General features: G+C 38.2%; 1 protein-coding gene across 2 annotated transcripts; it reads right to left on the reverse strand.

Moving 5' to 3' along the window:
- Positions 1-214: 214 nt before the first annotated feature.
- Positions 215-27825, reverse strand: tmem131 (transmembrane protein 131). 2 transcript variants are annotated; one of them, XM_086161297.1, is made up of 41 exons: positions 27582-27825; positions 25790-25851; positions 25561-25601; positions 23040-23108; positions 20585-20705; positions 17467-17583; positions 17252-17374; positions 16558-16638; positions 16300-16450; positions 16140-16196; positions 15969-16030; positions 15769-15877; positions 15177-15285; positions 14917-15070; positions 14649-14819; positions 14364-14474; positions 13986-14120; positions 12576-12680; positions 12399-12485; positions 12096-12248; positions 11933-12008; positions 11696-11810; positions 11459-11597; positions 11211-11320; positions 11055-11127; positions 10768-10919; positions 10529-10671; positions 9682-9868; positions 5596-5781; positions 5344-5499; positions 4096-4520; positions 3816-4000; positions 3575-3705; positions 3385-3500; positions 3162-3311; positions 2925-3075; positions 2722-2837; positions 1911-1986; positions 1754-1836; positions 1501-1652; positions 215-1399 (listed from the first exon to the last, which is right to left on the reverse strand). In XM_086161297.1, the coding sequence occupies exons 1-41, from the start codon at positions 27751-27753 to the stop codon at positions 1136-1138; spliced, it is 5376 nt and encodes a 1791-aa protein (XP_086017423.1). In that variant the 5' UTR covers positions 27754-27825; the 3' UTR covers positions 215-1135. The 2 variants fall into 2 exon arrangements, with proteins under 2 accessions (XP_086017423.1, XP_086017422.1); XM_086161296.1 differs by having other exon boundaries at positions 3162-3314.
- Positions 27826-27904: the final 79 nt, after the last annotated feature.

The following is a 27904-nucleotide window of genomic DNA, read 5'->3' on the forward strand; positions in this document are numbered from 1 at the left end:
AGTAATAGGCTTAAGACACTTATCATACAAATCAGGAAAATTAATACTTTTGATTTGTTAAGAATATTTTTCTAACAATTTCACTTCACTTGGTTACAGAATAGCTTTAGATCACTCTATTTTTATATGTACTGAGGTGATGAAACTCCGTAGTTTGGCCACTACTGGATAAATTGAAACATGAAGTGCAAGAGATGACGAAAGTCCAAGTTGATTGATTATAGTAAGAATATTTCAATAAGCACCCACTTTTTAAATACAAAGAGCAAAATCACCTTCAAATAAAATCAGGCCATTTCAATATGGTATTCTCCGTAATGTTGCCGGCACTAATACTGAATACAATCCTGCCAGATAACAGTATGCATCACTATGAAAACCTTGAAATAAATAGAAGTATTGTGTTTGAATTACTGAAATGTTACAATTGGCTTTAAAATAATACATTTTCCATTGAGTCAAAGTCAAGGTCTAACCTGTAATTAAAATGCCTACATTTCATGGAGAGACATGGAATGCAAGATGTTTTGTGAGATCCTTTATTTTAATTTGCTGACAAATAAAGGCGATGCACAATACAAACCTAAAAGAATGGTGTTTGTGTAATCAATTTATTCTCAAAAAAAGCTTTGACATTTTTCAGGCAAAGTCCACTTTGAAATGGGGAATGAAACATGAAACATTTAGGTTGTTTGCTATGCAAAAACCTATTTCAGATTTCTGTCTTCCCTGTTGCCAAATTAAATCCTTTTGCAATAATTTTGAAAAAATGAAAAATTGGTGTTTCAAACTATGTTTTTCAATTGAATGAAATAGTTATGAATACATGTTGACACTTTGCTTAATAAAGATGTCTTTTTCAACATTAATATTGAATTTAAAATTCTTTGCCATGTACTAGCCTTTCAAATAACAGCAAATGTATGTATTAGCATTAGCATGGCATGCTTATGCTAACATTTTGGGCACCTTTTAAAACATTTCCAAATAAAATTAGCATTTCTGCTCCATGAATAAAAAGCTGTGGGGAATTAAATGGAGGGGATGGCAACCTATTGCACTTTGCACCTTAGGTGACATTTATATCTTAAAAACAACTTTGAGTGCGCAGTGTCCCTCAGAGCCACAATCCAGTTTAATTCCCATTTTCAGAAGAACTTGGCCAGTGATCAGAGCTGTGGGGATTTAGCGTGGGCCGCCATATGTTCCACGGATTATATGTCCTGCTCATCTCAGTGGAAGCTGGTGGTGATGGGGCAGGGTTGTTAACTCGATCAGGCAGAGGAGTTGAATTGGTTGTTGGAGCAAAAGGGTGTGAGGCAGAGTCAGCATTTGCTGACCAAATGGAGTTCCCGAAAGTTGGTATCAACCAGGGGTTTGGGGTGTTTCCTAGGAGTGACTACAAAAAAAATACAAGACAAAAGAAAAACAAAAAGAATTAAGAGACGAAGCAACACCATGAGAATCTAAAATACATTCAAGGCACATGGGTAACATTACTGTTGTTGGGACAGTGGGTGAACTGGAACTGTTGGGCCAGGAGCGTAGGCAGTCACCACTTGGGATGTCCCAGATTGAGGATGGCACTGTGGTGAACTCAGGCCAACTTTGCTGTGGCTCAGATGACTTTGGATGATTCATTCCACTGAAAACTAACACCACACACACACAAATGCGTTTCTGAGGCCAAACCAAAGAACCCTCTACACCAGTAACTTCATATTCATATATGTATTACAAGCCAAAAGGTTACCTCCAGTCAGGTTGAAGGAGTTGGTGGGTCCAAAAGCAGAGAAAGAGTTGGCAGACTGAAAGTTTGGACTCCATAATCCAGAGCTATAAAAAGAAAATACAGTCATGTATTAATGTGAAAAGAAATTGTGGCTAGATTTTTTTTATCCTCATATTACCTGTCAGAGTTGTCGCTCTCCACTGATGGCATGTGAGTCAAACTCTTCCCTTCAGTTTTACTTGGACCACAGCCACCTGAACACAATCCAAAACACCTTATAAACAAATTTAAAAACACACTTTGTATTGATTCCCCATCTCTTTATTGAACAGCTGATACCTCTTTGTCTACTTCAAATCTAACCCAAAAGACATGCTAAAGAAGTCTCACCAAATGTCACTCAAATAAATCCTAAGTTGAAGTGCTCCTTATTCGCGATCAGATATTCCACAAAAACTTCCAACATACTACATAGCTTGTTTGATATAACTTCCCAATTAATATAAGAAAAGAACATGTTTGGAGGAATGTGCACTTATAGAAGCCCATCCCCAACAGGTAAACAAAAGGATAATAACAACTTTGGCACAATGAGATACTCATGCCTTATAACCTCAAGAATCCAGCTGTATTACTACATCCTGTAATAATGCATTCCAACAAATTTTAGAATGTTGCCTCTCTCCATTTTCAACACTGCACCTTTCCAAGTGAGAACAAGCGCTTACGATCAAATGAAGACTGGTTTAACCAGTTTAAATAGTATGTTAATTTTCTTTAGCTGTGTAAGAAGCAGCTTAAGCTATTGCTGCTTGTTAGTGACTTCCCATTTCAATACCAGTAATACCATACCCGCTTTTACTATACAGGCTGCGTGAGATAATTGAAATAATACTTCCTTCAAAAGGCAGTTGATCCCTGCCTTTGAGTTACGTTCAAAAGATGCTGTTAAGAGTCATCAAAGACAGCAACTTAATTTCAGTACTCACCCGGGCTTTTGTCATAACCAGCAGCCACAGCAGCAAAAGTCGGGGTGCCATTTTTGCCTGGGAGTGGGGCAGATGTAGGTACTTTATTTCCTGGGGCCTTTCTCTGGTTTCCCTCACTGTTGAGATAAGCACCGAGGATATGAATTGGTTTCTAATTAAATCTACAAAGACGTGAAACACTAATATGATGATTTTAGTAGTACTTGTTGCTGTTGAGAACACTGCTGTAGGTGCCTCGGGACAATAAGCTTGGGGAGGTTGGCGGTGGGGTGCAAGTCCTTGCTGTGGCTGATCTTTTTAAGAACGGATCTGCATTTAATGTCTGGAGGGAGATCTGTTGGAGACTATCTGCTTCTGCAATACATAAGGAACACAAATGACTATCTTACAGACGAAACAAACACCAGTAGGATTCAGGTTTGGTCCGTGTATGCACTTACGGATGGAGTTACTGGAAATAGGAACATCCCATTCAGGAAAAGCAAACTCCTTCTCGCCCTCTGAGCTGCTGCTGTGGCCAAGTTCTGATACTGATATACTAGATGGCAGCTTGGTCAACAAAGAGGGACGCCCATCTTCCAGCTTTCCATCTACTACAAAAACAAAACATTTTTCAGCACTAGCTATAGACTTGACAATCTGGCAAAAGTAACAGAAACTCACATCTCAGTTTCTGCAAGGGTTTTGTTTTTGGGATGTTAAGTGGATGTAGGGCTTTCGATGTGAAGCTTTTCCGTTGTTTGTTCTCAAGTGGTGTTACATATGGCAGCTCCAGGGAACTGAGAAGAAAAAAAATAAATTAGAGGTGAGTTTGAGATATGACCAATATCACGTGCAAGCATTTTCGACAGACCTGGATTTTTCTGATTGATTCTCCTTTTTTGTCGTCCCTTGTTTCTTAGTTTTGGGCTTTGTTAGAAAATTTGGAGGTTCCTCTCTCACTTTTTCTGTTACTACTGTCCTTCCTTTTGCTTTCACTTGTTCCTGGCAGAAATTAATAGTAAATTTGTGAATGTGTGTACTGTCATATCGTCTTTTTTTTATGTCATTTTTACAATAAAAGATATGTTATCAAAGTGATGGAAATAGTTTACCTCTTTGATGCTCATTTCCATGTCTGGATTAGAGGTCTCTGTGGTGGTTGAGGAGCTGTCATCATTGTCAGCCAGTATATCCTTTAATTCATCTCCCATAGATTTCGCTGACATTTTTTTTTCTTTCTCTTCCTTCTTCCTCTGCGCTTTTGTTTTACCCCGCAGTTTCCCTTTAGATTCTAATGCTGCAAACAATGAAACAAAATTGATGCAATGTTGGTCGAAATTATTGTATGGTCACTTTACGGTTATATTCTCCCCTGTTAATTTAAAGGATTACCTTTGATTTGTTGTGACTGGGACTGCTCCCGCAGAGCTTCTGGACCAATGGTCAATGAAATGTCAAAGTCATTGTCCATGGTTCCTACAATGGTGGTGATGTCTGTACTGGCAGAGCCAAGGGCTCGGTGAGGTGGTGCCAATGCAGCTAAATTTTGATTCTGGAGGTCAGGTTTTGTACTTCTAGCCTTTCGATTACTGAGCTGGCAGGCAAGTGAAAGGCCTTCCTGGCCAGAGGTTGTACTTCCTTTCGGGAGCTGGGAGGAAATAGTTTGCATAGATGGGCGGCTAAAGCCAGTCTTAGACCTCTTATCTTGGCTGTCAGAGTCTGATAAAGTTCGTGTGGTACTATTTCGGCCTCTTGCTGCTCCATTGCTTGACATATATAATCTGGAGTTCTGTGGCGAGTCACTATAATTGTTCAACCTGAAAAATGTAAGGCAAGTATTTCAATTTAAATCGAGCCAAAGAATTGCAGTCTAACTTCTGTCACTTGTAGATTGTGGAATAGCAAAGGTCTACATACAGCTCAAATCTAGCAAACGTAACATCAAAATGTAATATCAAAATCAAGGATACAGTCTGAAAGTGTAGATCTACATCACAATCAAGAAAAATTAATTATTATGATTTTGAAATTAGAAAATACTGTGATAACTGACAATTAGTCATGAACAAGGTCTGTAGGAATTACATGAAAGAAAATGTTAAAATGATATTTGAACATAATCACAATATTATCTGAGTATTTGCAATGAAATGCATTTAAATAGAAACGAAAGTATGGGAACATGAACCTCAAATTGTATTTCTAGTCTCCAATAATACCCAAAAATGGTCAGTTTGAAAATGTATGGCATTGAAAAAAACCTTTGTTCAAACTGTCGAAAACCAGTTCTGAATAATTTTGCTCCATTGTCAAAAAGGGTCTGTTTGAACAAGCCCTGTTGCCACCAGTCATTGGTTGTATTGCTCTTTTGAAAATGGAAATGTGCAAAAGTAGAATTACAGGAAAATATTACTGATTTGCATTTCTGGCACAGAAGCCGTTAAACACTACATGCAAGGCAGCTTGTGATCAGTGTGTCACCACAACTCCTCAAGAATTAGACCCAGTAGCACTTAGCAGTCAAAGGAGCTGACAGTGAAACAGGTTAAACTGACCAGATTTCATGACAGGGTGCAGCTCTATTGTTGAGGATATGATCAAGTATCAGATTTGTTATTTGAGAAGTCTTGTTTGACTTACTTTGAATCACTGTGTAGTTGTACAATATCCCTGAGATTAAATGGTCTTCCTGTCTCCAAACTGGAGTTGGACTCCACAGACACACGTCTCTTGAAGGGCTCCCATATGCTTTGAGCTTCAAGATAGGCAGTGGCAATCACCAACAGAAACATGGAGCTAAAAACATGTGAATAAAATCAAAAGTGTTTTAAGATCAAATTCAATTTGTTACACAGGACAGTAAGTTTCAAAATATCCGAAAGCACAATTCACCTCATGATGAGTGAAACTATGATCCACAGCTCTAACTCCCAGCTAGGTCTGGGCAGTGTTTCTGCACAGGCTGCCAGCATGTGGTAGGGTAAAGAGGCATTGAGGACAAACATAAACTCCGAGCCACCGCATGTCACCAATTTCAGCTCCCGGATCACTCGAGATGAAGTGAAGTCTGGCGTAAACCTGTACGGAGTAGAGGGAACATTGTACATGGTCTTTAACAACAGAAACCTTATATTCTGAATAAGGCCATAAGGTAGTAACAGCAGAAATGGGAGGTGGAGGAGTTGACGGCTTTCGATTATATGAGACCTGCATTCATCAGATCGGAAGATTTGAAGTGACTTGGTCACAACAATGCCTGGTCTTGGGCAGACTGTTTAAACACTGTTAAACATCATAACCTTTTGGAATTTTAGCTGCTTATCTTATGTTTTTTTTTTTCTTTTGTTTAGTTATTTCTTGGACATTCACAAATAGCAGGTGGTAATTTAAAAATCACGTGAAAACAGATGTTAAGTTTTATTTGTATTGCAAAATTAGATTTCTAGTATGCAATTGAATTTCTCAGACCTAGTGCAGGGCCATACTTCCAAGCTTCAAGATTCGAAGTATTTATTGTACAGTCTAAAGACTTGTTTCCCTGTACAATGAAATTCTTATAACGCTGTCCACAGTGAAGCTATGTAGGTAAATAGAAATACAAAGCAATAAATAATAAGCTTGTTTTATTTATGGATGCCAGAGCAAATATTTTGACTCCTGGAGCTGGAAAAGTAAAAACCTGTTAAGTGCACTTCACAAGGCCAGCATTACTAAAACCAGTGTTGACAAAAAGACATTCCCTTCTGACATTTAGCCGATCATTGTGCCACGAATTTGTTTGCGCGTGTGTTACAAAATAATTCATTCATTCATGCACGGGGCATGTAGAGCCAACCAGATTCATGAGATTTTCACATCTTGAGCCGTTCTGGGCAGTGTTAGCCACTTGGTCTGTGGTGACATTGCCAAGCCTAAGGTCATACCAAGTATATTCACAAGTTGGATGATCGGGGGGATATAGTATAACGATAGAGCCGACAGACTTTGTGCTGTGCTGCGTGGCATTAGGCAGGTAACTGACCAGTTGATTGATGTAGCGTCAGTATTAATCAACCAGAGCCAGTGTCTGACCAGTTGGCTGGCATAGTTCTGAGTTTGTAATCTACCGGGGCCAGTGGCCACTCCTCAAGCTCCCACATAAATGTGTGTCCTGGTTATACAGCTGCTCAGTTGTGGGGGATCTCAGGCCCCTGGTAAGGTCACCACGGCAAACAGGCACTATGTTAGGAACCAGACTAAGTGCAATTCAGAGGACTTCTGTGATGAAAGACAATAATAGACCTTGCTTTCCATCTCCTGGGACATGGGTCACCAGGGCCCCCCTCTGGAACTAGGCCTGCGGGCTGTCCAGATATAGTTGGCTTCGCCTTGATGCACAGTTGGGCTCTGGAAAAACAGTCTCCTTGAAAAGGCTTGGACTATTTTCCACTCTTGAGTAACCCTTACTGAGAGGCACCACACAGGTGTTGGAATAGTGATTAGTCCCCCTGGCCTGGTACCAGTTGGAGTGTCACCCAGTGAACTACCAGGTAGGTCTCTGCCTTTGGGTGGTGTGATGGATACTGACTGTTAGGGCCAAAGTCAAACAGTAGGTCAGAGTATACACTATTTTTGACATCCTTGGTGATCTTGATGTTGTGATTGTTGGTGTTGGCGCTGAGGATCGTTTTTTATTAGACTGAAGAGTTGTTCAGGAGAACCCAAAAGTGTTCAAAACCGGGGCTGATGCAGTTCTTCCTTGGTGGTGAGGGGGTATCTGTGTTTGTCTTATAGTGGAGCTAGGTAGTGAAGAGTTCACCTTTGAGTTTCAGAGGATGCCATACAGCTGACAAAAGGTCTTTTTGTTGAAATGCTGTTTCACATCAGTGGCTTGCTCTGATCAGAAGTTCTTAATTAGGTCAAATCGATGCACTCCTCAGTGCGGCGGTAGCAGATATCTGTGGTAATGTCAGATATCCAGGTTTTCAATTGTGCTGGCTTTTTTTGCCCGACTGTCCGTGGCAGCCAGCGTCGAAGACTTGAAATCTGGCCTACGGAAGGGTTTTTCAGGATCAGGAATCTACAAAGGACTCTTTGATCACAGGTTCTTTATGGTACTAAAGTCGAGGCGAGCCAAATTATGGGTGGGCCATGGCTTTCAGATGCAGTCTGAGCTCAGTAACGAGCACACAGTGTTAGTTGGGCTCATCAGAAATTATGGTAGTGAAAGAGGATCCTCATCTGGTGGAGAATATGAGGTCAATGGCTTTTCTGGTAATGCCATCATTGCTCACTTAGACCAGTAATGGATGTTTTTACAGGGGAACCATGTGTCTATTATGCAGAGGTTAGATGCTCTCCATAGACCAGGCAGACAGCTGGTGATGGTGTCAATGAAAACTGGGCCTGTCACAACTGGGGTTAGACTGTTAAGGTGTGTAGGGATAGTCAAATTTGCATTGGTCAAAATAGGAGTGATGTTTTGTAACGAAGTAAAATGTGCAAGATCGAGTAAATGGTTAAAGACCTGCTTTCACATTTTCAGGGGCAGTTCCTGTAGAGACCTATACGAGTATGACCCTTAGTTTGCCATGCTAATGGCGTATCGGTGCAGTAAAAAGTCTTGCATTAACAAGAGAGCCAGATCAGGGTAGAAGATTTCAATTTAACCAGAGTTACGAGAGCTATGCAGTATAGGTCTCTTCCGTCTCTAGGCCCAATGGAGATAAAAATTTTGGTCACCCTTCGTCTTAGAAATAGATCCCGAGTTTCTTCCTTAGGTTCAAGATTGGTATTCTGGAGACATTCAAGGGTTCATCATTAAACAGGTCAGTCCTACGTTCTCTCTTTCTGGCTGCTGGTCATAGCCAAAAGTTTTCACTATGTGGTGTGATTGGCCCTACCACACTGCATAGCTACTCAGCTGGCAGCCAGCCACCTTTGCAACCTTACTGCATGCCAACACGCTTTGAGATTGTGGGAGTCCAGTCTCGTGGTTATTTATTCATACTAGATTTACTACCAAGTCACAGCTGCAATTCAGTATCTTCCATCAGACAGCCCCATATTGTTACAGAACCCATACACTGAAGTCCCAGGTAAAGTCTATCGGTTGAAACCAATGCCTGAACACTCTGTTAAGCATTTTTTTAAGTTGGTTATCAAATTCTGTCAAATGAATCAAATAGATAGTTCCCAAGTTTTGACACATACGATATGACATTAAAGAACGCAACATCACGGGGGCGGAAAGAGATTCAAAATGGAATATTTGGTGAAGTTTGTTAAGCCAGTGCTGTTGGCAGTGCTGGAAAAACACAAGAAACTTACTACATCACATCATTAGATAACTTGCTGGAATTCCTTAAAGGTAAATGTGCATAGATTTAAGAATAAGAACAAACATTGGATTCAAGGTTGTCACAGTTACAGGATAAAAAGTGTTTATGTGCGGCAACTTCTGCATGCATATGGTTCCAGGCCGTCAGTGTTCCACATCTCCAGACCCAGAGTCTACAATTAACATACTATAAAAAGCAAATTTGGAGACAGATGGAGTAACTAGAGAGAAACTGTGAGCTGTTGGCCTGTGAACAGAGATTTGCCTTTTCACATGGCATTCTACATTCTACCTCTAATGATTGTGGGATAAGCAACTAAAAACCTATACAAAGAACTGACTTAACATCACTTGAATATCACACGTTCCCTTGCCTTGGTGTGAAAATCATTCGGTGTTTTCACATAACCAAGTCATGCATTTTTAAAGTGGAACTTTGAAATGATGAAAAAGTAAGGCTAATGCAAGGCTGGCTGTGGCATCAGGAAGACAAAGAGCTAATTCATCCTCTTAGTTGCTTTGCCACAGTGTTTTAAAATTAAGTATTAATAGAGCTTGTGGCTAATGGGGAGAGCACAAAATCACACAAACGCGCACACATAGTGTGGTAAAGTTTGACACACTTAATGCTTAAAGAAGGCACAACTCTAGTCACTTACAGTAAGATGAGGTCTTTTGAAGTGTTTGGCTTGAGTGAAAATTCTTGACAGTTGAGAACTTTGAATCCATATCCTTCGCATGCCTGTCCATTTATTTCAGCTGATTGAATGGTGATTGGGAGTAGGCCTGTGTTCTCCACTCGAAAAGTTCTTTTAAGGGTGAAGTTTGGCTCCTTGACTTTTTTTTCTTAAAGAAATGACAACACATTGCTGTTTTCCCTTTTGTATCATCAACACATCATTTAATAATGAATTAGTCAGTAGTGCACTAAATCCTATAAGCCCTGCTAAAAAGCTCATACTGCTTGGACCTTGACACTTTGACATGTGGAAAATCATTGTTTGTTAACAAACCTGCTTATAAACAATATAAAACATATAAGCATTAAACATCTGAATATTTTTATTACTTAAATCTAGCTAAATTATCTACGAAAAAAAACCAACTGGGAAAAGCACAACAAATGGAGAGAGAGAGAGATAAAGAGAGATAGAGAGACAGATAAGCAGAGTTTAGATAGCCATGCTGATTCCAATGTATTTGTAAAAGGCCAAAGGAATTTGTCTGACTGGTGAACTTGTAATTTGCCCTTGTTTTAATGTGAGACTGTGGCAGTGCTTACACTTTTAAACTATTTATAGTGATGAAGGAAAACAAAGAAATCGTGGCAGAGCTTGAGCCTTAATTACTTTTTGAGGGTAATTTTGAGGGTTGAGGGTAATTTGTAATAATGAGAAAATTATTGCTTTAGTAATGTAGGACTGTAAAGACTGCTGCTAATTGAACATGGCAATTTTAGAAGATTCACAGAATCCATTAAAAAAAAATACCGGTTTTAGAACTTACTGTCTGTGCAGTCTTTAAGCAGAGCTTCGGTCAGCTTAAATCTCAAAGAGCTGCCTTGCCCTGGAAGCTTCCCTGCAACTTTCAGGTTCTCAGTTGCACCTCGTCCATATAGGATGATCGTTTCGATGACTGTCAGATTGTTCCTGAACATATTGAATCCCCAAAGAACAAAATTTCAGGGAAAAAAAAACATTTACTGGATGTACTGTTGTGTTGTATACATAAAAACTGGTTATTACCTTACTATAAGGAGAGAAGAGACACTGTGGTTCTTGATAGGGGTGAAGCGCACACTGAAGGACTTGACCTCACCAGGTAACAGGAGAAGATTGTACACAAAGGGTCTGGTTGATCCCTCTTCAAATCCTGTACTGCTCTTCATTAGGGATGTCTGTCAAACAATGAAAAGGTCTGTTAAACAAACAGCTTCCACATGCTTCCTCAACTACAGAAGAGTGATGTGATTAGCAATGCAACTCTTGATGCCAGCCAGCTGATTCTAAATTGAAGGTCTTTTAATACTCACTACATTTCTGTGAACTTGGAACTCTAAGGTGTTGGTGTCAATGTTGATGTTGGATAAATTTCCCAAAGGCAACCTGGAAAATGTAGTTGAACAGGATCCATAAATCTTTGTCGCTTAGTGTCTAAAGAAGATTTATGGGCAAAAAAAAATTCCCACCTGTCAGCCAGCTTTCCAGAAAACACAGATGGGTTTGGTAATAGTGCCAATGGGAGGACTTGAACATAGACAGGGACATCAGCAGGATTCTGAAGAGTTACCTCTTCATTCTGGAGAAATGCAGAGATAGTCAGGATTAGGGAGTCTGCCTGAATACAAAAAGAGACACTAGACAGCAACTAGAAAACATTCCTACATATGTTTTTGTGTGTGAAACTTATGCCCACCAGAGACTGTTTTTTACTCACAGAGGAGCTGTTTGTGTTGGTCAACGGGAAGGTGATATGTTGTGAAGAGTTGACCAGAGAGGGCCACGTCAGCTGGGCCGTAATTTTTGCTTGCACATTTTTTTGAAGGTCTGTGTTAACCTCAAAGACAGCCTCAATTCTTGAACAAGAGAAGACAAACAATTTTCTAAGGATCCCTCAGTGCTATATAATAATTTAACTCAAAGTTAATTAACCATTGTATGTTCTGATGCTTACTTATGTCCTGAGTTATCTTTCAACTCTTTCCACCGTCTGAGAAGTTTTTGGTGAAGATCCACATCAGCATCCCATATATCCTCCTGTAACACCAGCCCATGAGGCTTGGACTCAGCTGTTAGGGGGAAAAAAAAGATATAAATACAGTAGGTTGTCTCGTTTCAAATTTATAGTAATAAGAAGAATAATAATACCCATAGTGGAAATTCTTTAAGCTTTAAGTATGGCAATACTTACATTTAAGCACAAATGGCAGACCCACATAACAGTGATCACCACACTGCAAACTGGCATCAAAATAAATATTTGCCACCTGAGAAAAATAACAAAAGAAAGAATATGGTCTTCATGCCTGGCAAACAATGGAGAAATTACTGTGCTCTATTAGATGAAGGCCAACCTTGGATTTTCGTCGAGGCTCCAGTTCATCTTTATTGTTGCGAAGTCTTTTATAAAAAAAACGTACATCTTCTGTCAGCGAGCGGATTTGCTGTAGCCTCACTTTTTGTGTGAACGAACTTTGGATGCTAAGGCTTTGGTGGACAACTTTTCCCTAAAGAAGAAGAATGTGCTTATCAATTGGCTAATGCTTTCATTTAAAGAAAAAAGGATCTGGATTTCAAATTTTTGTTACATCAGAGAGCGTGCACCAGGAAAACCAGGTGCATGTCATGCATTTAAAACTGCTCATCAATTCACTTACTGGAAAGGACGGTGGCAATATTATATGTTTGGGGGAGCTGTTTAATGTGCCAACTGCAATGAGGGCTGTCACAGGGATGGTTAGTATCTGAGGGGAGATAATTCAGATCCACATGTAGACTGAATACTGGTGACCTTCTGTAAAAGAAATGCATTACAAACATGTCTGTGGACCTACCTCATAGTCTGTGGTTATATGAATGGCCCCATCATACATGCCCTCAAGTGCTTTGGCCACAAGTGTGACTCTGAAGGCTGCGTAATAACCAGACGCTAATATTACCTTTGTGAAAACAAGAACAAAGTTATTTTTCTGTTAGTTTACAGAGCAGAGTATGAATATAACTTGATTCACTTTTGTTTGCAGGTGTAAAACACTTAATCAAGTGGTTGTTTAGCTGTTTTACATACAATTTGTAGGCAAATTTTCATGTCATTCAGGCACTGCTGGGACAAAAGTAAGGAGTGTCTCCACAGAGGTGTTTAGGCTTAAAATGTGAAGGTATTATTTAAAATGACCAGGACTGATAAAAATGTTCTCATCGGCAACAAGAGTACACCGATACAGAATTATCAGGCTGAAGAGGACAAGCCACTGAATATTGAATTTGTGGCCTTAAACCAAAGTACACCCCACACTAGATAATCATTAAATTCACCAGCTCTAAAAATCAATAATCTAAAATTGACCTGCTTGCTTAGACGTCATAAACGATCTGTTAGAAAAACATATTAATGTTTCAAATATGGCCCTAAGAATCAAATATGGAAAAAAAACGTTAAATGACTCCAGTTTAATCTGATGCTTATGCTTATCCAGATTAGAAAACCCTAACCAGCCTGCATGGAAAGAGGATTTGAAGTCTTCCTCCATTTTATTAGGAAATTCGTCATTGAGTGTCATCTGCTAAGAACGTCTATTTCTCCCCTAAAGGAACATGCACAAAAAAGTAATAGGTAAAAAACACCTGTCCTATGATTCATCTACTGTGGGAATGTGCATAAGAACCTCTTAGTTTTTAAAAAAATCCAAAACAAATATTTTTGCATGAATTTGAGATTTGGATATCCGTTGACGTACCTCCCAAAATCAAAAATGTGGAGCATAACATTTACCATCCACATAGCGCGATACATGCTTGGACATCACTGTAATTTCATCATTTTATAAAAATTAGATTAATAAATTATATTTGAATTAGTGTTGTGTCTGTCTGGAACATGATTTTCAATATTCTGAAGCAGAGGTTATGCTTCGTGAGGGTCTTCTGAGCTGCGCTTTGTCTAATCCCTCACCTGGGACCCGTTTGCCTTGGTTGACCCTTCCAGGGGCATAAAGCCTCCGACAACATAGCTCCCAGGATCATTTGGATGTGCAAACGCCTCCACCACAGTAAGGTGGCAGCTCACAGAGGTTCTTCAATGTATGCTGTATATTGATATTTAAAATATCCGCTTTCAACATATTAAAAAAAAAAAAAAAATCTCCAAGTCCTAAATTTACCTGTTAAATCTGATAGTTTGATGTGGGGAAAAATGTGATCACAACCTAGAGAGAAAATCTGTAGAAAAACATTAGACTTCTCACAGCTCTGTGATGGGAGGCTGAGGTGTTCTGCAGGTCTCGCAGATGACTCAAAGCCACTGTTGAGTTCCCCTTCTCAGTTTTTAGCAGCTCCATGGAAAGACTGTCACCAGTAACCAGCCAGGACTTGATCTCTAGCTAGAGGACAGACAGCACAGGCTCCAGCACACATTTTCTGTTTCTGGTGACTACAATTATAATTCAAATTTATATCTGCAGCTAAACAACGCCTGATTGGACTTTACTCAACCTTGAATGCTTAAAGTGCTTTGTCACAATGAGATTGAAAAAATGTAGTTGAAATATTTGGAGGCTGGTTCCACTGTTTATATTGACTCATTAAACAACATTAAGCCAGAATCAGTTACTGCCTGTTCTCACCTCTATAGGGTTACTATTAACCACCACAAATGTGATGTAGCTGGTGTCTGTAGCACTGCAAACACCAAAGTCCAGGAGATTCGCCCTCAGACTGGGAGGCAGGACCAGTGGCTGTCCATGCAGGGTGACAAACCATCTACTCATTAGTCACAATCAAGTGTTTATTTTTGTATTATTTAATAAAGGTTAAATTTGAACATTCAGCAGTTAAATTAATTTATGCTGTGGTTTTGACAGCTAGTAAATGACAGTTAAAATGAAAATGTATTTATTATGTTGATATACCTCCAAGAAGCCCGTGTATGCTCTGACTGGCAAGTGAAACTTTGATGCATTTGTGATAAGTAGTATGTTGCTGTCTATGTGGATGGAGGGTCGCACTGGCCGGAAGAGGAGGGAGAAGATGTAACGTGATTCATGAGGGGGGATAAGGACAGGTGCGCTGAAGTTCTGCACCTAAAATAGAAAGAAAAGTTGTTTTGTTTTCTATCTAAAGATACACAACAAATGTCAAGCAGTGTAACCTCTTCGAGGACATTCCAGCAAAACTTACATTAAACATAGTTTTGGCCTCTTTAGGTAGTGACACATTGTGTATTCGGATTGCGAAGTTGAAAACATTTGTGAGAAATATAGGTCTGTCCAATGGATCAACAGGACTGTCTCTGATATGAAACAAAGTGGCTGTGTGATCAAAGCCCAGGTAACTAAGAGATGATAGGACAAAGAAACTTGTAAAAAAACATGATAATCATCGAAAACAAATTCACCATATTTTTCTATTAATACATTTGTTTCGGCAATCCAACTTACCCTTCTAAAACCTCTGCCTGGTATGGTATTTCAAGCTTGGAGTAACTCTTTTCTTTCGCTTTGACAGTTATTTTACCAAAGAACTGATATGACCGTCTTGCCTTTGAAGCTGTGGTGCAAAAAAGATAAGACAGACTATTCAAAAGCAATAAACATGCGTGCAAGATCTTACAACAATAAGTTTTATGATACTTTAAGTCAAGTGTATAATCAAGGAAGCTATAATTCATTACTAAAATTGTCAGATACATAAAAATTCAAAATTGTGTTGCAATTTTTACTGTAAGCGGTTTAATCGTTTCCAAATTAATGGTTTATATCTCTTTCCATGTCATGCAGGAAATCTACCGTAACTTTACAATTTCCCTATTAAGAATCTGTATTCACAGTCTGACCTCTTCAAGATGCCTCTGATCTACAGTACGTTAGAACACCGTTGCACTTGGTCTGGCGATTGGAGGGAGCCAAGATTGGATTTTATTCAATGATTAACCTTTAATTTTCTAGGTCAAGCTAAGATATCCCTGATTTTAAATTAAATAAAATGGGCCTTTCAAGATATGCATCAAAAGGGGAAAAAAATAAAACTTACCATCAAAACCAATTGTTGCAACTTTGGTATATCTGCTCTCCCCAGATTTTAGTGTGACTGCTTTGAAATCTATTGTGACTGCTTCATTTGATGGTGTTGTACGCACACTCTGCAAAGTATATTAAGAAAAAAAAAAAAAAAAAAAGTAATATTGAGATTAAGATTTTGTTAACATGGGTTACAAATGCAATGGTACCTACTGTAATGGGAACATCCTTTGTTCCTGAATTTAAAAGGTGTAGATTTAGCAGTTTGGGACGATCTGGTGGTATTTGGGAAAGTATTTGGGAAAGAAAATTGCAGCCAAGTGAGAGACAATCTTAATTGACAAAAAACTTGCAAGAAGGCACCTCTTTAGTCTGAAAGCATACCTTGTGACCGTAGCGTACCAAAGTCGAGCATCTCTGTAGAGGAATATATGCCAGGGGCTGCATAATAGACAAATATAGGTATAAATTATGTTTAATAAAAGTTCATCCTAATAATGTCATTACAAACTACTAAGCCCCTTTAGGAGAGCGACAAGCACACCTGATGTAACCTCCACCTCAACGGGAAGGATGATAAACTGGTCCTCGTTGGGAGCATTGGTTTTGATTCGAATGAAAGCTGTATGGTTGTCTACATCCCTTGAGGAGAAGCTGGCTCTCATCACCCCCTTTGTCTCAAATGGAGGAATCTCCTAAAACAAAGCCATGAATTTGATAGTAACTTGACTGCCCTTAAGTTCTACCAAAAAAAAAAAAAAAAAAAAAATCCAACTACAGAACTTGGATACATGATACTAACCCATAATTTTCCAGCGCCTCCTTGTTGACCAGTGGGAAGCTCTAGATGTAGATCCCCGCCACTAGAGTACATCTCTACTACCTGGAGTAAGCAAGGGAAAACAACTTACGCCATACAATCTAATCAGTATGCTAGGATAAATGGATGATTTCATACACAAACACCAAATATTATGCAGGTATCCAGTTCTTTACTTCAATACTAAAATTCAACTTGAGTAACTATGCATTATCTGCTATTCCAAAGAGAGCCTATTTAATACATTGGCAATTTTATCTATTTATTTCACTTCAAAGTTCATCCTTTGTCAGACAAACAAAGAAGGCTCTAAAATCCTGGCATAGCTTTAAGTTGAGTATTCTAATCCTAGGGCTGGGCAATGTTGACAAAATCACATGATGGTATTCAGACAGCAGTTTTCATTACTAATACATATCACATTACTATGAACATTTCAGACTCACAATACAAAAGGTATTAGATTCCTCAACACAAAGAGTAACTCTACTGGTATTTCATTTTTTTGTGTGAGGTGTCTCAGAGCAACCTTAACTCACACCATATTGAACTTTGGAACTAGTGTAACTTTGGCACATGGGTAATTTTAATATAATTGACACTACCTTTTTGACAAAATAAAGGTGCATGCATGTGTGTGTAAATGACTTTTTTAACAACAATAACCCCAAACTACCTGCAGTGGTTCACTGTAGGGATTGTGGATGTTTATTAGAGGCGAGAAGCTGCTGTTTACTGGGACTCGTGCCCCAACAAAGGGACGGAGTCTGTAGGGGTTTGGGATGCCAACCCCAAAAACCTTCAGGACAAGGACGGAAAAGAACTATTACTGAAATATACAGAGAGGATAATAAATAATAAAACAGAACTATTTGTTTGTTTGCATTTTACCTGGTATGTAAAAACTCCATGATGTGATGTATTAATAAATAAAGTGTTTTCTACATTCCCCACTACTCGAGCAAGAAACACTACATCAAATGAGGTGTTTCCTCCTGGTGGTATAATCTGAAGAAGAAAAACAGGAAACATTACAACTCCTCAGTTACCCACATATACAGATCCCCTGGGCAACTGGACACAAAGCATTCTGAATTTTAGCACACTTCCCACATTGCCTGATGTTAAAGGTTCAGTGCTATGAAGGTATTACAAATCCCAGTAACATTTTGTGGAGACTGAGAACTACATTCTCTTCAAGTTACCACCTTATTGTGGTAGAGGGATTCACGTGCCCCACTAATCCAGGTTGTTGGAGGCTTTACGCCCCTGGTAGGGTCATCCAAGTTCAGGGTGCGGAACCTGGCATCCATCTTTGTAGGATTGGTGTCAGAGCCTGGTCTGCATTTCTGGTTCTATGTCAGACTTGTTTTTGTTGAGGGTTGGGCTGCTCTTTGTCAGATTCCTTTCACCACATTTAAGGACAGAATTTCTGGCATAGCCAGGGTATTGAGGTAATCCAGTTTGGTTGCCTCAGGACTGGATCCCTTCTTTTTGCAGATGTTGTGATTAAATGATTCTGTTGGCTTCATCTCCAGCTCTCTCCGGCGGTTTGAAGCTGAATGTGAAACAGCCAGGATGAGGATCAGCACCTCCAAATCGGACACCATGGTTCTCAGCCAGAAAAAGGTGGAGTGCTCACTCCGGGACAGGGAAGAGGTCCTGCCTTTAGTGGAGGAGTTCAAGCATGTCCAATTATATGGATTGCCACATTAAAGATGTGTAAAAGATTACAGATATTTGAAAAGAATTATGCAATCAATGACACTGCAGGATAAAAGAATACCCCGTTGATGTGATCTAAATCAACCCACAGTGTACAAAGACTTGTCTCATGACAGAGAACTGCGGCTCCTTGGATATATTAAGATCTGCCTCACATTATGCAGCTCAGTCTGATATCCTGAAGCTGCATCTTTTCATCAGACAAATAGCACAACTGTGACTTTGGTAAATCAAAGGGCATGAGAAGTAACTTCAAAAATGTATTATCTGCACCACAAGTGTAATGTCCACAGTAAGAAGACACCAATCCAGTCTTTATTTTTCATTTCTAAAACAAACATGTAAGTAGGACTGATGAATGAGTTAAGATAAACAGAACGGACGCTGACCTTCAGAAATCAGTGGTATCCACAGCCTTCAAGCTTAGAATATTATCTTGTCAATCTATTCTACCAATGGTGACATTATATGAAACCTACTACATACATATAGTTTTCAAAGAGTTGCCAAACATGGCCAGTTGAAATGGATTCAACGATACCAAATAATCAGGTGATGTTTGTTGATGAGCAGTTTTTAAACAGTACTTCTAAAAAAAACATTTTCTGAGCCTCTTTCCTCCTCCATATAAATCATGATTTGGAAAAGTCTAAAATCAGATTTAACTTAAACCATATTAAGCAAAATTTCTCTTCTTTTTAAATCATTGATGTCTCGGCAAACATGAAACCCTCTGAGGGCATCAGACCCGGTGACACTGCTTAATTGTCTCACTTGAGTGTAAAATCTGACTTTTCTCTGTGTGAAATAGCCAAATGGTAAAAAAAGACTGAGAATCACTTCAGGGACATGTGGCATATGGTTTACTTTTTTCCACGTGTCAACAAGGACCATGGCTGTATGAATGTGGCCTTTGATAACTGTGTGCCTCCTGAAACTTGTCTGAATGACACATTTGCAAAATGGATCTGTGCAAGAGAGAGGGCTCTGATCAAACAGACCTCAGGTTCATGAAATCATTGAATTAACCTGCAGCACTTTAGTTGTGGAGCACAGGTTTAGACAAACAATCTTAACTTCACTAACATCCATGAAGTCTTTCTCCATTACACTCATTGTAGCTGTATTAAAAGATTCACACAATAGAATTCCAGCGCTTTTAGCTGAGGTTTCGTCTCTACTTTGCATTGCTTTTTCATGGCATCATTCTAAACACATTAAATATCTTCTCGTACAGACTGGACTTCTCTCAGAGCTTTAGAAGCAAGCAAAATGTGATGGTTACTAAAAGAAATAAAGAAAAAAAACAAATAAAATGTTAAATCCTAGTCAAAGACATATTCAGCTACAGCTTGAATGTATTGCTAATCTTCCACTGTGAAGAAGCCACGAGTCGTTAGTAAGGCTTTAGCCATGGATTCCCTTTATAAATGACTATGAGGTTGATCAGATAAATCAGTGATGAAGTTCTCAAATAGGATGCTTTTCGACTTATTAAAGACGGATAGTATCTGTACCTAAAAATGATTTAAGTAAGCCATTTAAAACACTGCTGTCCAACAATAACATTAGCCAAAATAATTTTACGCTTAACATAACTTTGAGATGGCATTGCTATCACTTTTGGAGTGCTCTAATAGGAAAATAGGAGACATTTGATTTCCTTTAGTAATGCTTCCACAGCTAAAAATTTGGTCAGCTCTTTTTATGGCTTTTTCCAAGTATTGCAACAACTAATGCTGAATGATAACATGATTTTAAGTGATTCTGAGAATATTAAATCAGTATTCTTCCTTCTTAAACTCTACCGATTGATATTTTAAAATCCTCGGATATAAAATTTCATCCAGACAACATTACTCATTAATAGAAGTACTGTGAATTGGCCTCAAACAGCAGCAGCTGTTTATCCTGGAAAGGATGACCATCATATTCTAAGCCTATTAATCTACTTGTTAGTGATGCTTGAAGGTATGAAACTGATGTTTTTACTGTCCTGAAGCAGGGAAATAAGGGAAACCAAAAGGACAAACAAAGACTACAAAAGCTACCATTTACCGATATTTACAAGTACTGGCTGTTAAATATTACAAGAGATAGTACAAGAGAAATATGGGTTACTTCCATGACATGGCAATATTAACAAAGGTCTTGGGACCAAAGATCAAGGAATATATATTCTTTTCTTTTATCAGTTGACTTGAATTGAACAAAGACCACATTTCACAAATTGCTTGATAAGAGTGAGACAAAAAGGTTGCATACATGCACAAATACTACTTACCCTATTCTGGAAAAAGGAGGCGTGAAAATGTGCTGTTGTTGCTGATATTGATATCAAACTAATTTCTTCTGCGCTAGGATTGTGTAAATAAACTTTCTCCATTTTTGGCATTCCAACAGGCCTGTTGATAAAGAAAATCAAAACAAATACATATATCTGTAGGTTAATGTATGTATCTAATACATTTTCCTGAGACGTTAAAGCAAATTTCATAAATGCAAATAAATATGAAAAGGAATTGCAATGTATTGAATATTTTTTGTCGCATTTTTTTAAGATAACCGTCAAGTATCTGATATTCATTACAGTTATTCCCTTTTTAGAAATTGTAAAGTAATGAATACAGACACTGCATACAACATGTGAAAGAAACTTTTACAATAAAAAAAGGTGAAGTTTAAAAGAAATTTGCCAATTTTAATATTTCAAACATGTAACAAAATACATTAAAATCCTGCAGACAGTGAGCTGTGTTTGGCATGTCCTAAACATGGATGTATTAAAGAACCAGAAGAGTGCCACATTAAAAATGCCCTTAATGCCAAACCATGCAATTGATAGCATTGGGGAGTTCAAATCATGCATACTTTTTCCTCAGTAGTGGACGCCTATTTTAAGGCTTCAACTATTTAACTTCTTCTTCCTCTCCTTTCGCCTTTTCCCTTCAGGAGTCGAAACAGCGAATCAACCATCTCCATCTAACCCTATTCTCTGTATCCTCCTCTCTCACACCAACTACCTTCATATCCTCTATCACTATGTCCATAAATCTTCTCCTTGGTCTTCCTCGAGACCTCCTGCCTGGCAGCTCCAATTCCAGCATCCGTCTACCAATATATTCACTATCCCTCTTTTGTACATGACCAAACCATCTCAGTCTGGCTTCTCTGACCTTCTCTCAAAAACATCTAATATGTGCTGTTCCTCTGATACTCATTTCTGATCCTATCCATCCTGGTCACTCCCAAAGAGAAAAATTGGCATCTTCATCTCTGGCTTCAACTATTTAACTAATGGGATTAAAAAACATGGAGAATGTTAATTGGAAAAAAATTGAAAAATTGCCCTGATGTGTGAATGAGAGAGAATGGTTGTTTGTCTCTATATGAGGCCCCACTATCTGATGACTGGTTCAGGGTGTACCCCACCGCTCCCACCCAATGACACGATTACCAAGCCTTGTAGCTTGGGCTCTGTAGTTAAATGGTTTCTGCAGTATGTGCTCCAGAACAGCTTTCACAGAAATGACTGTGGGCCCAGCTATATAACATCTAGTTTACATCCTTGGCCCTCAAAGCTAGGACCTCAACATATTTATCAATAAAAATAATTAATAACAAAAAAAAAAAAAAAAAAAAAATCTTCATTCCAATTTAAAGTTTACATTTTTCTGAGTGAACTACGAGAAAAAAACATCAGGCACAGTGTTACCTGTAATACATAACCACCCCTTAATTACATTACATATTACACACATATTACAAACGATCAATTTGACAATGGTAACATTGATATACAAATTATCATAATGTCCTCAATTTCTCATTGCATCTGGAATTGAACTTCTAGAATAACAATCATCCAATCCACATCATAAGGGATTGTCAAGTGTGGTATGGGAAATTGTCCAGTTTCACTTAATTGGTCAATTATAAAAATATAGTCAGCAACTGCAAATAATTTACTGTCTGTGCCTGTGGCGTAGTGACAAGCAGAGTAAGTACTCCACAACCAAAATATAAAGCTATTGAGTATAATTCTCTCACAGTTATGTTTGGTGGTATGCTGTGGTTTTTTTTTTTACATCTAAGAAAGATGATTTGGCTCAATAAGTGTTAAAAACAATGTTCTAGAACTTGATTTATTGTGATCAGGAAACCTGCTATAATTTACACCATTTCTAAATGTTTTACTTCTATGCTCACCCAAGTCATAGGAGATAAGCAGCTTATTAATTGAGGCTCTAGAATAAGAGGAGGCAGAATCAAACAGTTGGATGTCCCTCTACGATGTTGTGTTGAGGATGCTGGGGGCATCCACAACACTTCTGGGCTATACTTGAAGCTGGATCATGCTACAAATATGCACCCCAACTCTCAGGGTGGAATGTGTTTTAAGTGGGTAAGCCTAGGTAAAGTTAGATGCTGGTTGTTGTCTCATTTCCATTCCACAACTTTCATTAAAGCTTTCATGGCAAACAAATTTACTGTTGACTAGCTCCAGTCTCCTGGCCAACAAATAATTCAAAGGGCTTCAGGAAGTGGGAGGTAATTATTCAACAGCACAATATGTCAGACACATTTTTGAAACATTTAACAAAAAAAATTACAATATCCTTAAATTTCTTTTCAGGGTGATGTGATTCTATGCATTAAAATTAAATGAAATTTAAAAAGGAAATGGTAAAAAAAAAAAAGACAACTTGGTTACGAAAATACACAGGGCCCAAACTTACTGTTCGTGAAAGTCCAGCATTGGAGGTTCAAATCGTATAGGTCTACAGTTCCCCCGGTGTGGGGACGTGCTGCAAGACATAAGACATGGCATTGAGAAAAGCAGGAACAAAAGGAAAGAATCTTTTTTTCTGTACATTAAACAAATGTTAGCCTAAACACAAACATAACACAGTCAACACTAAAGGACAACCTTTAGCGTTAATAAGTTAAGACAGCCAATGGAGCCGCTATTATGTGAAGCAGAAAGTTTCAGTAGATCTATCTGACAATCGAAAGAGAGAATAGTAGCTGAAAAGGAAAAAGGAACAAACATAGTCTCTAATCTTGACATCTTATTAAGATGGTGTCTCTTGCACAATAGCAGGGGCATGGAACATGCCTACTCTTAGGACATAGGCATTCTCATCAACTCATCAAACCTGTATGACAACAGGTGTATATTGACAATAGACTAAAGAGACTATGCTTCCCTTGGGAGGGGTAGTTTACAACATAGCTACGTAATTGAGAGCTTTACTGGCAACCTTAAGGAACAAAAATTAATCTGAAGCAGGTGTGGCACTATCCCTCGCTTGAAGTTATTTAATAATCAAAAAGAACAATGCAGAATGCCACATGTCTTTTTTAACAGTTAAAAGATATCATTCTTATCTTTTGCTCCTAGTGTTCATGTGAATGCCATTCCCTATAAATTACATAAATGCAATTATTCTGACATCAGTCTGCAGTAATACAATTTAACACAGATCAATTTCACCTTTTTTCCCCCCTATCAGTCTGAACATAAAAGAACAGACAATAGCCACAGCACTAAGCTCCAATAGCTATGCTCACCAGAGACCGGATGGAATTCAATCTCTTGGGGTGTAGTGTAAGCCACATGGACAAATGAACATGAAGCTTCTTTCAGAATAATATTTGACTTTTAACCAGTTTCTCCTCCTCATTTAAATGCTTGTGAGATTACAAATTCAAGCTTAGCCTGGCTGTGAATTTCTTGTAGCTTTCTGCTTGGTGACCGCGAGTAGTTGAGCTAATGTGTTGAATGTCAGTAATTGGAGTTGCCCTGGGAAGGGTGGGGGTTTTGCCACTCGGCCTTAGATCTCTATTTTCATAACCCCACCAGGGAGTAGCAGGTGCATTTTTCCACAAAAAAGTAGTGAAAAGTGAGATATGGAGAGGAGATAGTAACAGAAAGACACCCTTTCCTAGAACTTAAACCCATGTTAATCAAGGAAACACAATTCAATGTTTACAGTCACTAGCAAACAAGAAAAACAATAAAAAAGTAAGACTTTCTCTCACAACTTTTTGAAGGAGCTGTTATGCTTTGACGCTAAGGCCCCTTTTCAGATTAGAATATTGTGCATAAATGGTTTAACCTCAGTATATGCTGCACCCACAAAAATACAGGAGAAAAGTTAGGTTGGATAGTAAAACATTTTAAGTTAAGGTCAATACCCAAGGAGACAGACATATTCTCATAGTTAGAGATCTGAAATGTGGAGATTGTAATTAAATCATGTGACAAGATTCATGCTTGTTTAGATCTACAGTTTTTGATATCCAGCATATACTCACTCTCTACTCACTCTTGTAAGGCAAACTAAAGTAAGCATGTAAGAACTGCAAGTTAGTTTTTAGGCAGTCAATTCTGTTAGCCTGTACTACATGAGTCTAATGTTGGCAGTTGAAACCATTCCTTGTCTTGCTTAAACTTCTATCTAATGAGCATTTGTGAATTTTCAGTGGATTTGACTTTAAGGTTATGTCAACTACCTATATACACCTGGTCGTAATAGGGTTTAAATATCACTCTCCCTATATAACAAACACTCAGCTAAGGTGCTCTCAGACTAAGGAGGTTTATTAACATTATTTTTTGTTAGCAGAGGTTTACTCATAGCTTGCAACTGAAAACAGCTACAAGAGCTCATCAGGGAGAATGGTAGAAAAAAAAAAAAAAAAAAATTTCCCCAAGCCAGTTACCAAACTTCTTGCAGTGTTATTTTTAAGATTTACATTGGAGTCATCCCGTTGGCACTGTAAGCCTGTGATTTTGGTGCTGAAGCTTCTTTCTTTAAGCAGTAAGTGTTCCTTTGTTACTCACCCAATTCAGTATTTTCCCAAGTTTACAACCATTAACAAAAATATTTTTTTTAATATTTGTTTTTCCATAGGAACACATGGGCATCACATTTGAAAATTTGTTTCACAAGACTTCATTACCATCTTACACTATGAATGTTGGCTTTTAAAAAAACTGCTATTGTTATTTTAAATAATTATGTGTTAGGATTCTCTAAGCAAAGCTGCCACTTTTTATTTTTTCTCTGACAGCATTTTACAGGATAAATATCTAATGGGATACTGCAAATTTTCAATACTTTTTTTATATCAAAGTAATTCACAACAAAAACTTCTATTACTTTAAGAGCAATTAAACACGTTTCAAGGTATTAAGTTCACAAATAATCATCCAATGAATGAAAAATATTTCTCATAAAAAGCTGCGCTTACCTTTGTTGATGATATAAACTGAAATCAATGTCAGAGTGAGCCTGAAAAAGAAAAGAGCCAGAGTCATTTCAGGGCAATTTAAAGAAAGGGACATCAACACAATAAAAATGAGTCAGTTCAATCAAATGGTAAATTAACATGTTTTTGCTTGTTTTAAAATTGACTAACATGCTAATCACCGAGGTCAATAGACTGATAATAGCAAAAAAGGAAAAATTTAATCACGTACCTGTAAAAGGCTTCCCTCGCCAAAATGTAGAACTTCTAGAATTGTGTCTGATTGTATGAAGGCTGTAAAAGACAGATAGACCTTTAATTATCACCTACACTATCAGTGAAAAGAAATATTAAGCATCTAATTAAAATTTTCTTTATAATTTCTTATAGGTTAAGCAATGTTACTCGAATACGATAAAACTATATGCAACTGATGAGTACAGAGGTGTGAAGAATTACATAATTTAGAATATTATGAGAATGACTTTTAATCCTGGTAATACTACAATACAATTAACAACCTAGCATGTGTCATAGTTGAGTATGAGCATTTGTCCTGTAAGCAGCAAAACAATCTTATCTATTTTATTATTCAAGCTTATTGTACATGGGCTATTTAAATAAAATATTGTTTAAAATACTTTTCAGTAGATAAGGAAAAGGTGAAAGTTCAAGTCAGATTTTGAGCACAAGACTTAAAGTATACCGGTAGTTTGTTTTGTATGACTAAGTAATGACTACTCACGTTAACTGTCAAATGATTGCAGGCAATTGGTAAATTTCATACAAGTAGAAACAGCTGTCCATTATAACTGAATATGTCGGGACAATGTCTAGATGGAATGTCAAATCAAATAAAACTAAAATAGAGTGAAAAATGGTCAAAAAGGCTGAATAAATGACAGTAAAGATTAAGTTGAAATAAATGTTCCCCTCCTTTAATGGTCAATCTGTTCCAATACTACGCTATTCATTTTGCCAGGATTCCTCCATGAAATTGATACTGTTAAAATGAAAGACATAATTGAGCCTCTCTGTTAAACAGTGCGACACTTTGAGGGATTTAAACCACTGCAGATCACCTTAGGGGTGAAGAAAAGCCAACAGCTATACCTATTAAATCTGGCACTAAGTCATTTGTTAAACTTGCAGAGCTCACAGTGTTGGCGGAGCCTAAATGATCCAACTCCAACTTTGCAAATCAAGTGCATTTGTAAGTTAAAAGGCCCAAGCGTTTGGTACACAGGTCAACCGTTACTGGTTTTGTTAGGGTTATCCTGTTGTTGTTGTTTTTTCTAGACAAGGTTCGTATCAAAGTTGGCATAGCTTAGCTTGGACGTGGACAGCAGGTGCCCAATCACGAGGGAGACAAATCACTGTGACCTGACAGTTGGACACAAGTCCCCTAGATAAATTAGATGCGGTTATCATTTGTCTCACGGATCGATCAATTCCCAAGCTCGAATCATCTCAGGGTCAATATCAAAACAACAGCGTTTACCAGTAACAGAAAGCAGCCTATGACAAACACTACTTTTCAGTTTAGCATGAAAAGTAATCAGTCACCCCTACGAAATGGAGGCAATGTCACCAATCTTTTATATATACGTTTCACTTAACTTTGTGGCTACAATCTCTTCCACGAGCTAATGCTGGTGGTTTCCACTTTGTTTAAAACTATGTAGAATACGATTTCAAATTTTTTTCAGGGTGGAGTTAGCCCAAGTTAGCAATATCCAGGGAGAATGGCAACATATCAAGCTACAAATGGAGCTAACGTTAAACATTGGTGAACCGTTAAGGGCCACATAGAGCTAACTAACGCCAATAATCCACTGAAATGTTCTTGAAATTAAACTTCTTTACTGGTTAAAAGAGACAACAACATTTGACAGTATTGCATAACTAATAGAAATAGCTGTGATTAACTTGGCCCATTAAGGTAACATCAACCCACACTTCGTAGAATTATTCTACGGAAGTTAGCGCTAGCTAATGCGAACGTAGCCAGCTAAGTTACAAACCTTGTTTATTCGCACGCGTCGCGTGAATAAAAGCAATAAATAACATCCTCAATAGTCCAACAAATGATGTTCTTAAGTGTGAGTGGCGAGAACTCTGGATTCTTTCGTGCCTCGCCATGCCGCAGCCCTTTCTGTTAGGATAACAAGCAAGCGAGTGAGAGGACATGCCCATGTAAACCTCTGCTGACTCTGTCAATCATAGCAGCGGAAAAGAACTCGGCTGAGGTGCTAACTACTGTTAGCCTCTCCGCTGCCTCTGCTCTTCTTATTCCTTTTTATGTGTGACGTCACTGACACGCAGCTGTGTGTGCGGATTCCGCAGC

This window comes from Fistularia commersonii, chromosome 16, assembly GCF_037954325.1.
Source record: "Fistularia commersonii isolate RoL2024-O1a breed Wild chromosome 16, RoL_Fcom_v1.0, whole genome shotgun sequence".
NCBI lineage: Eukaryota > Metazoa > Chordata > Actinopteri > Syngnathiformes > Fistulariidae > Fistularia > Fistularia commersonii.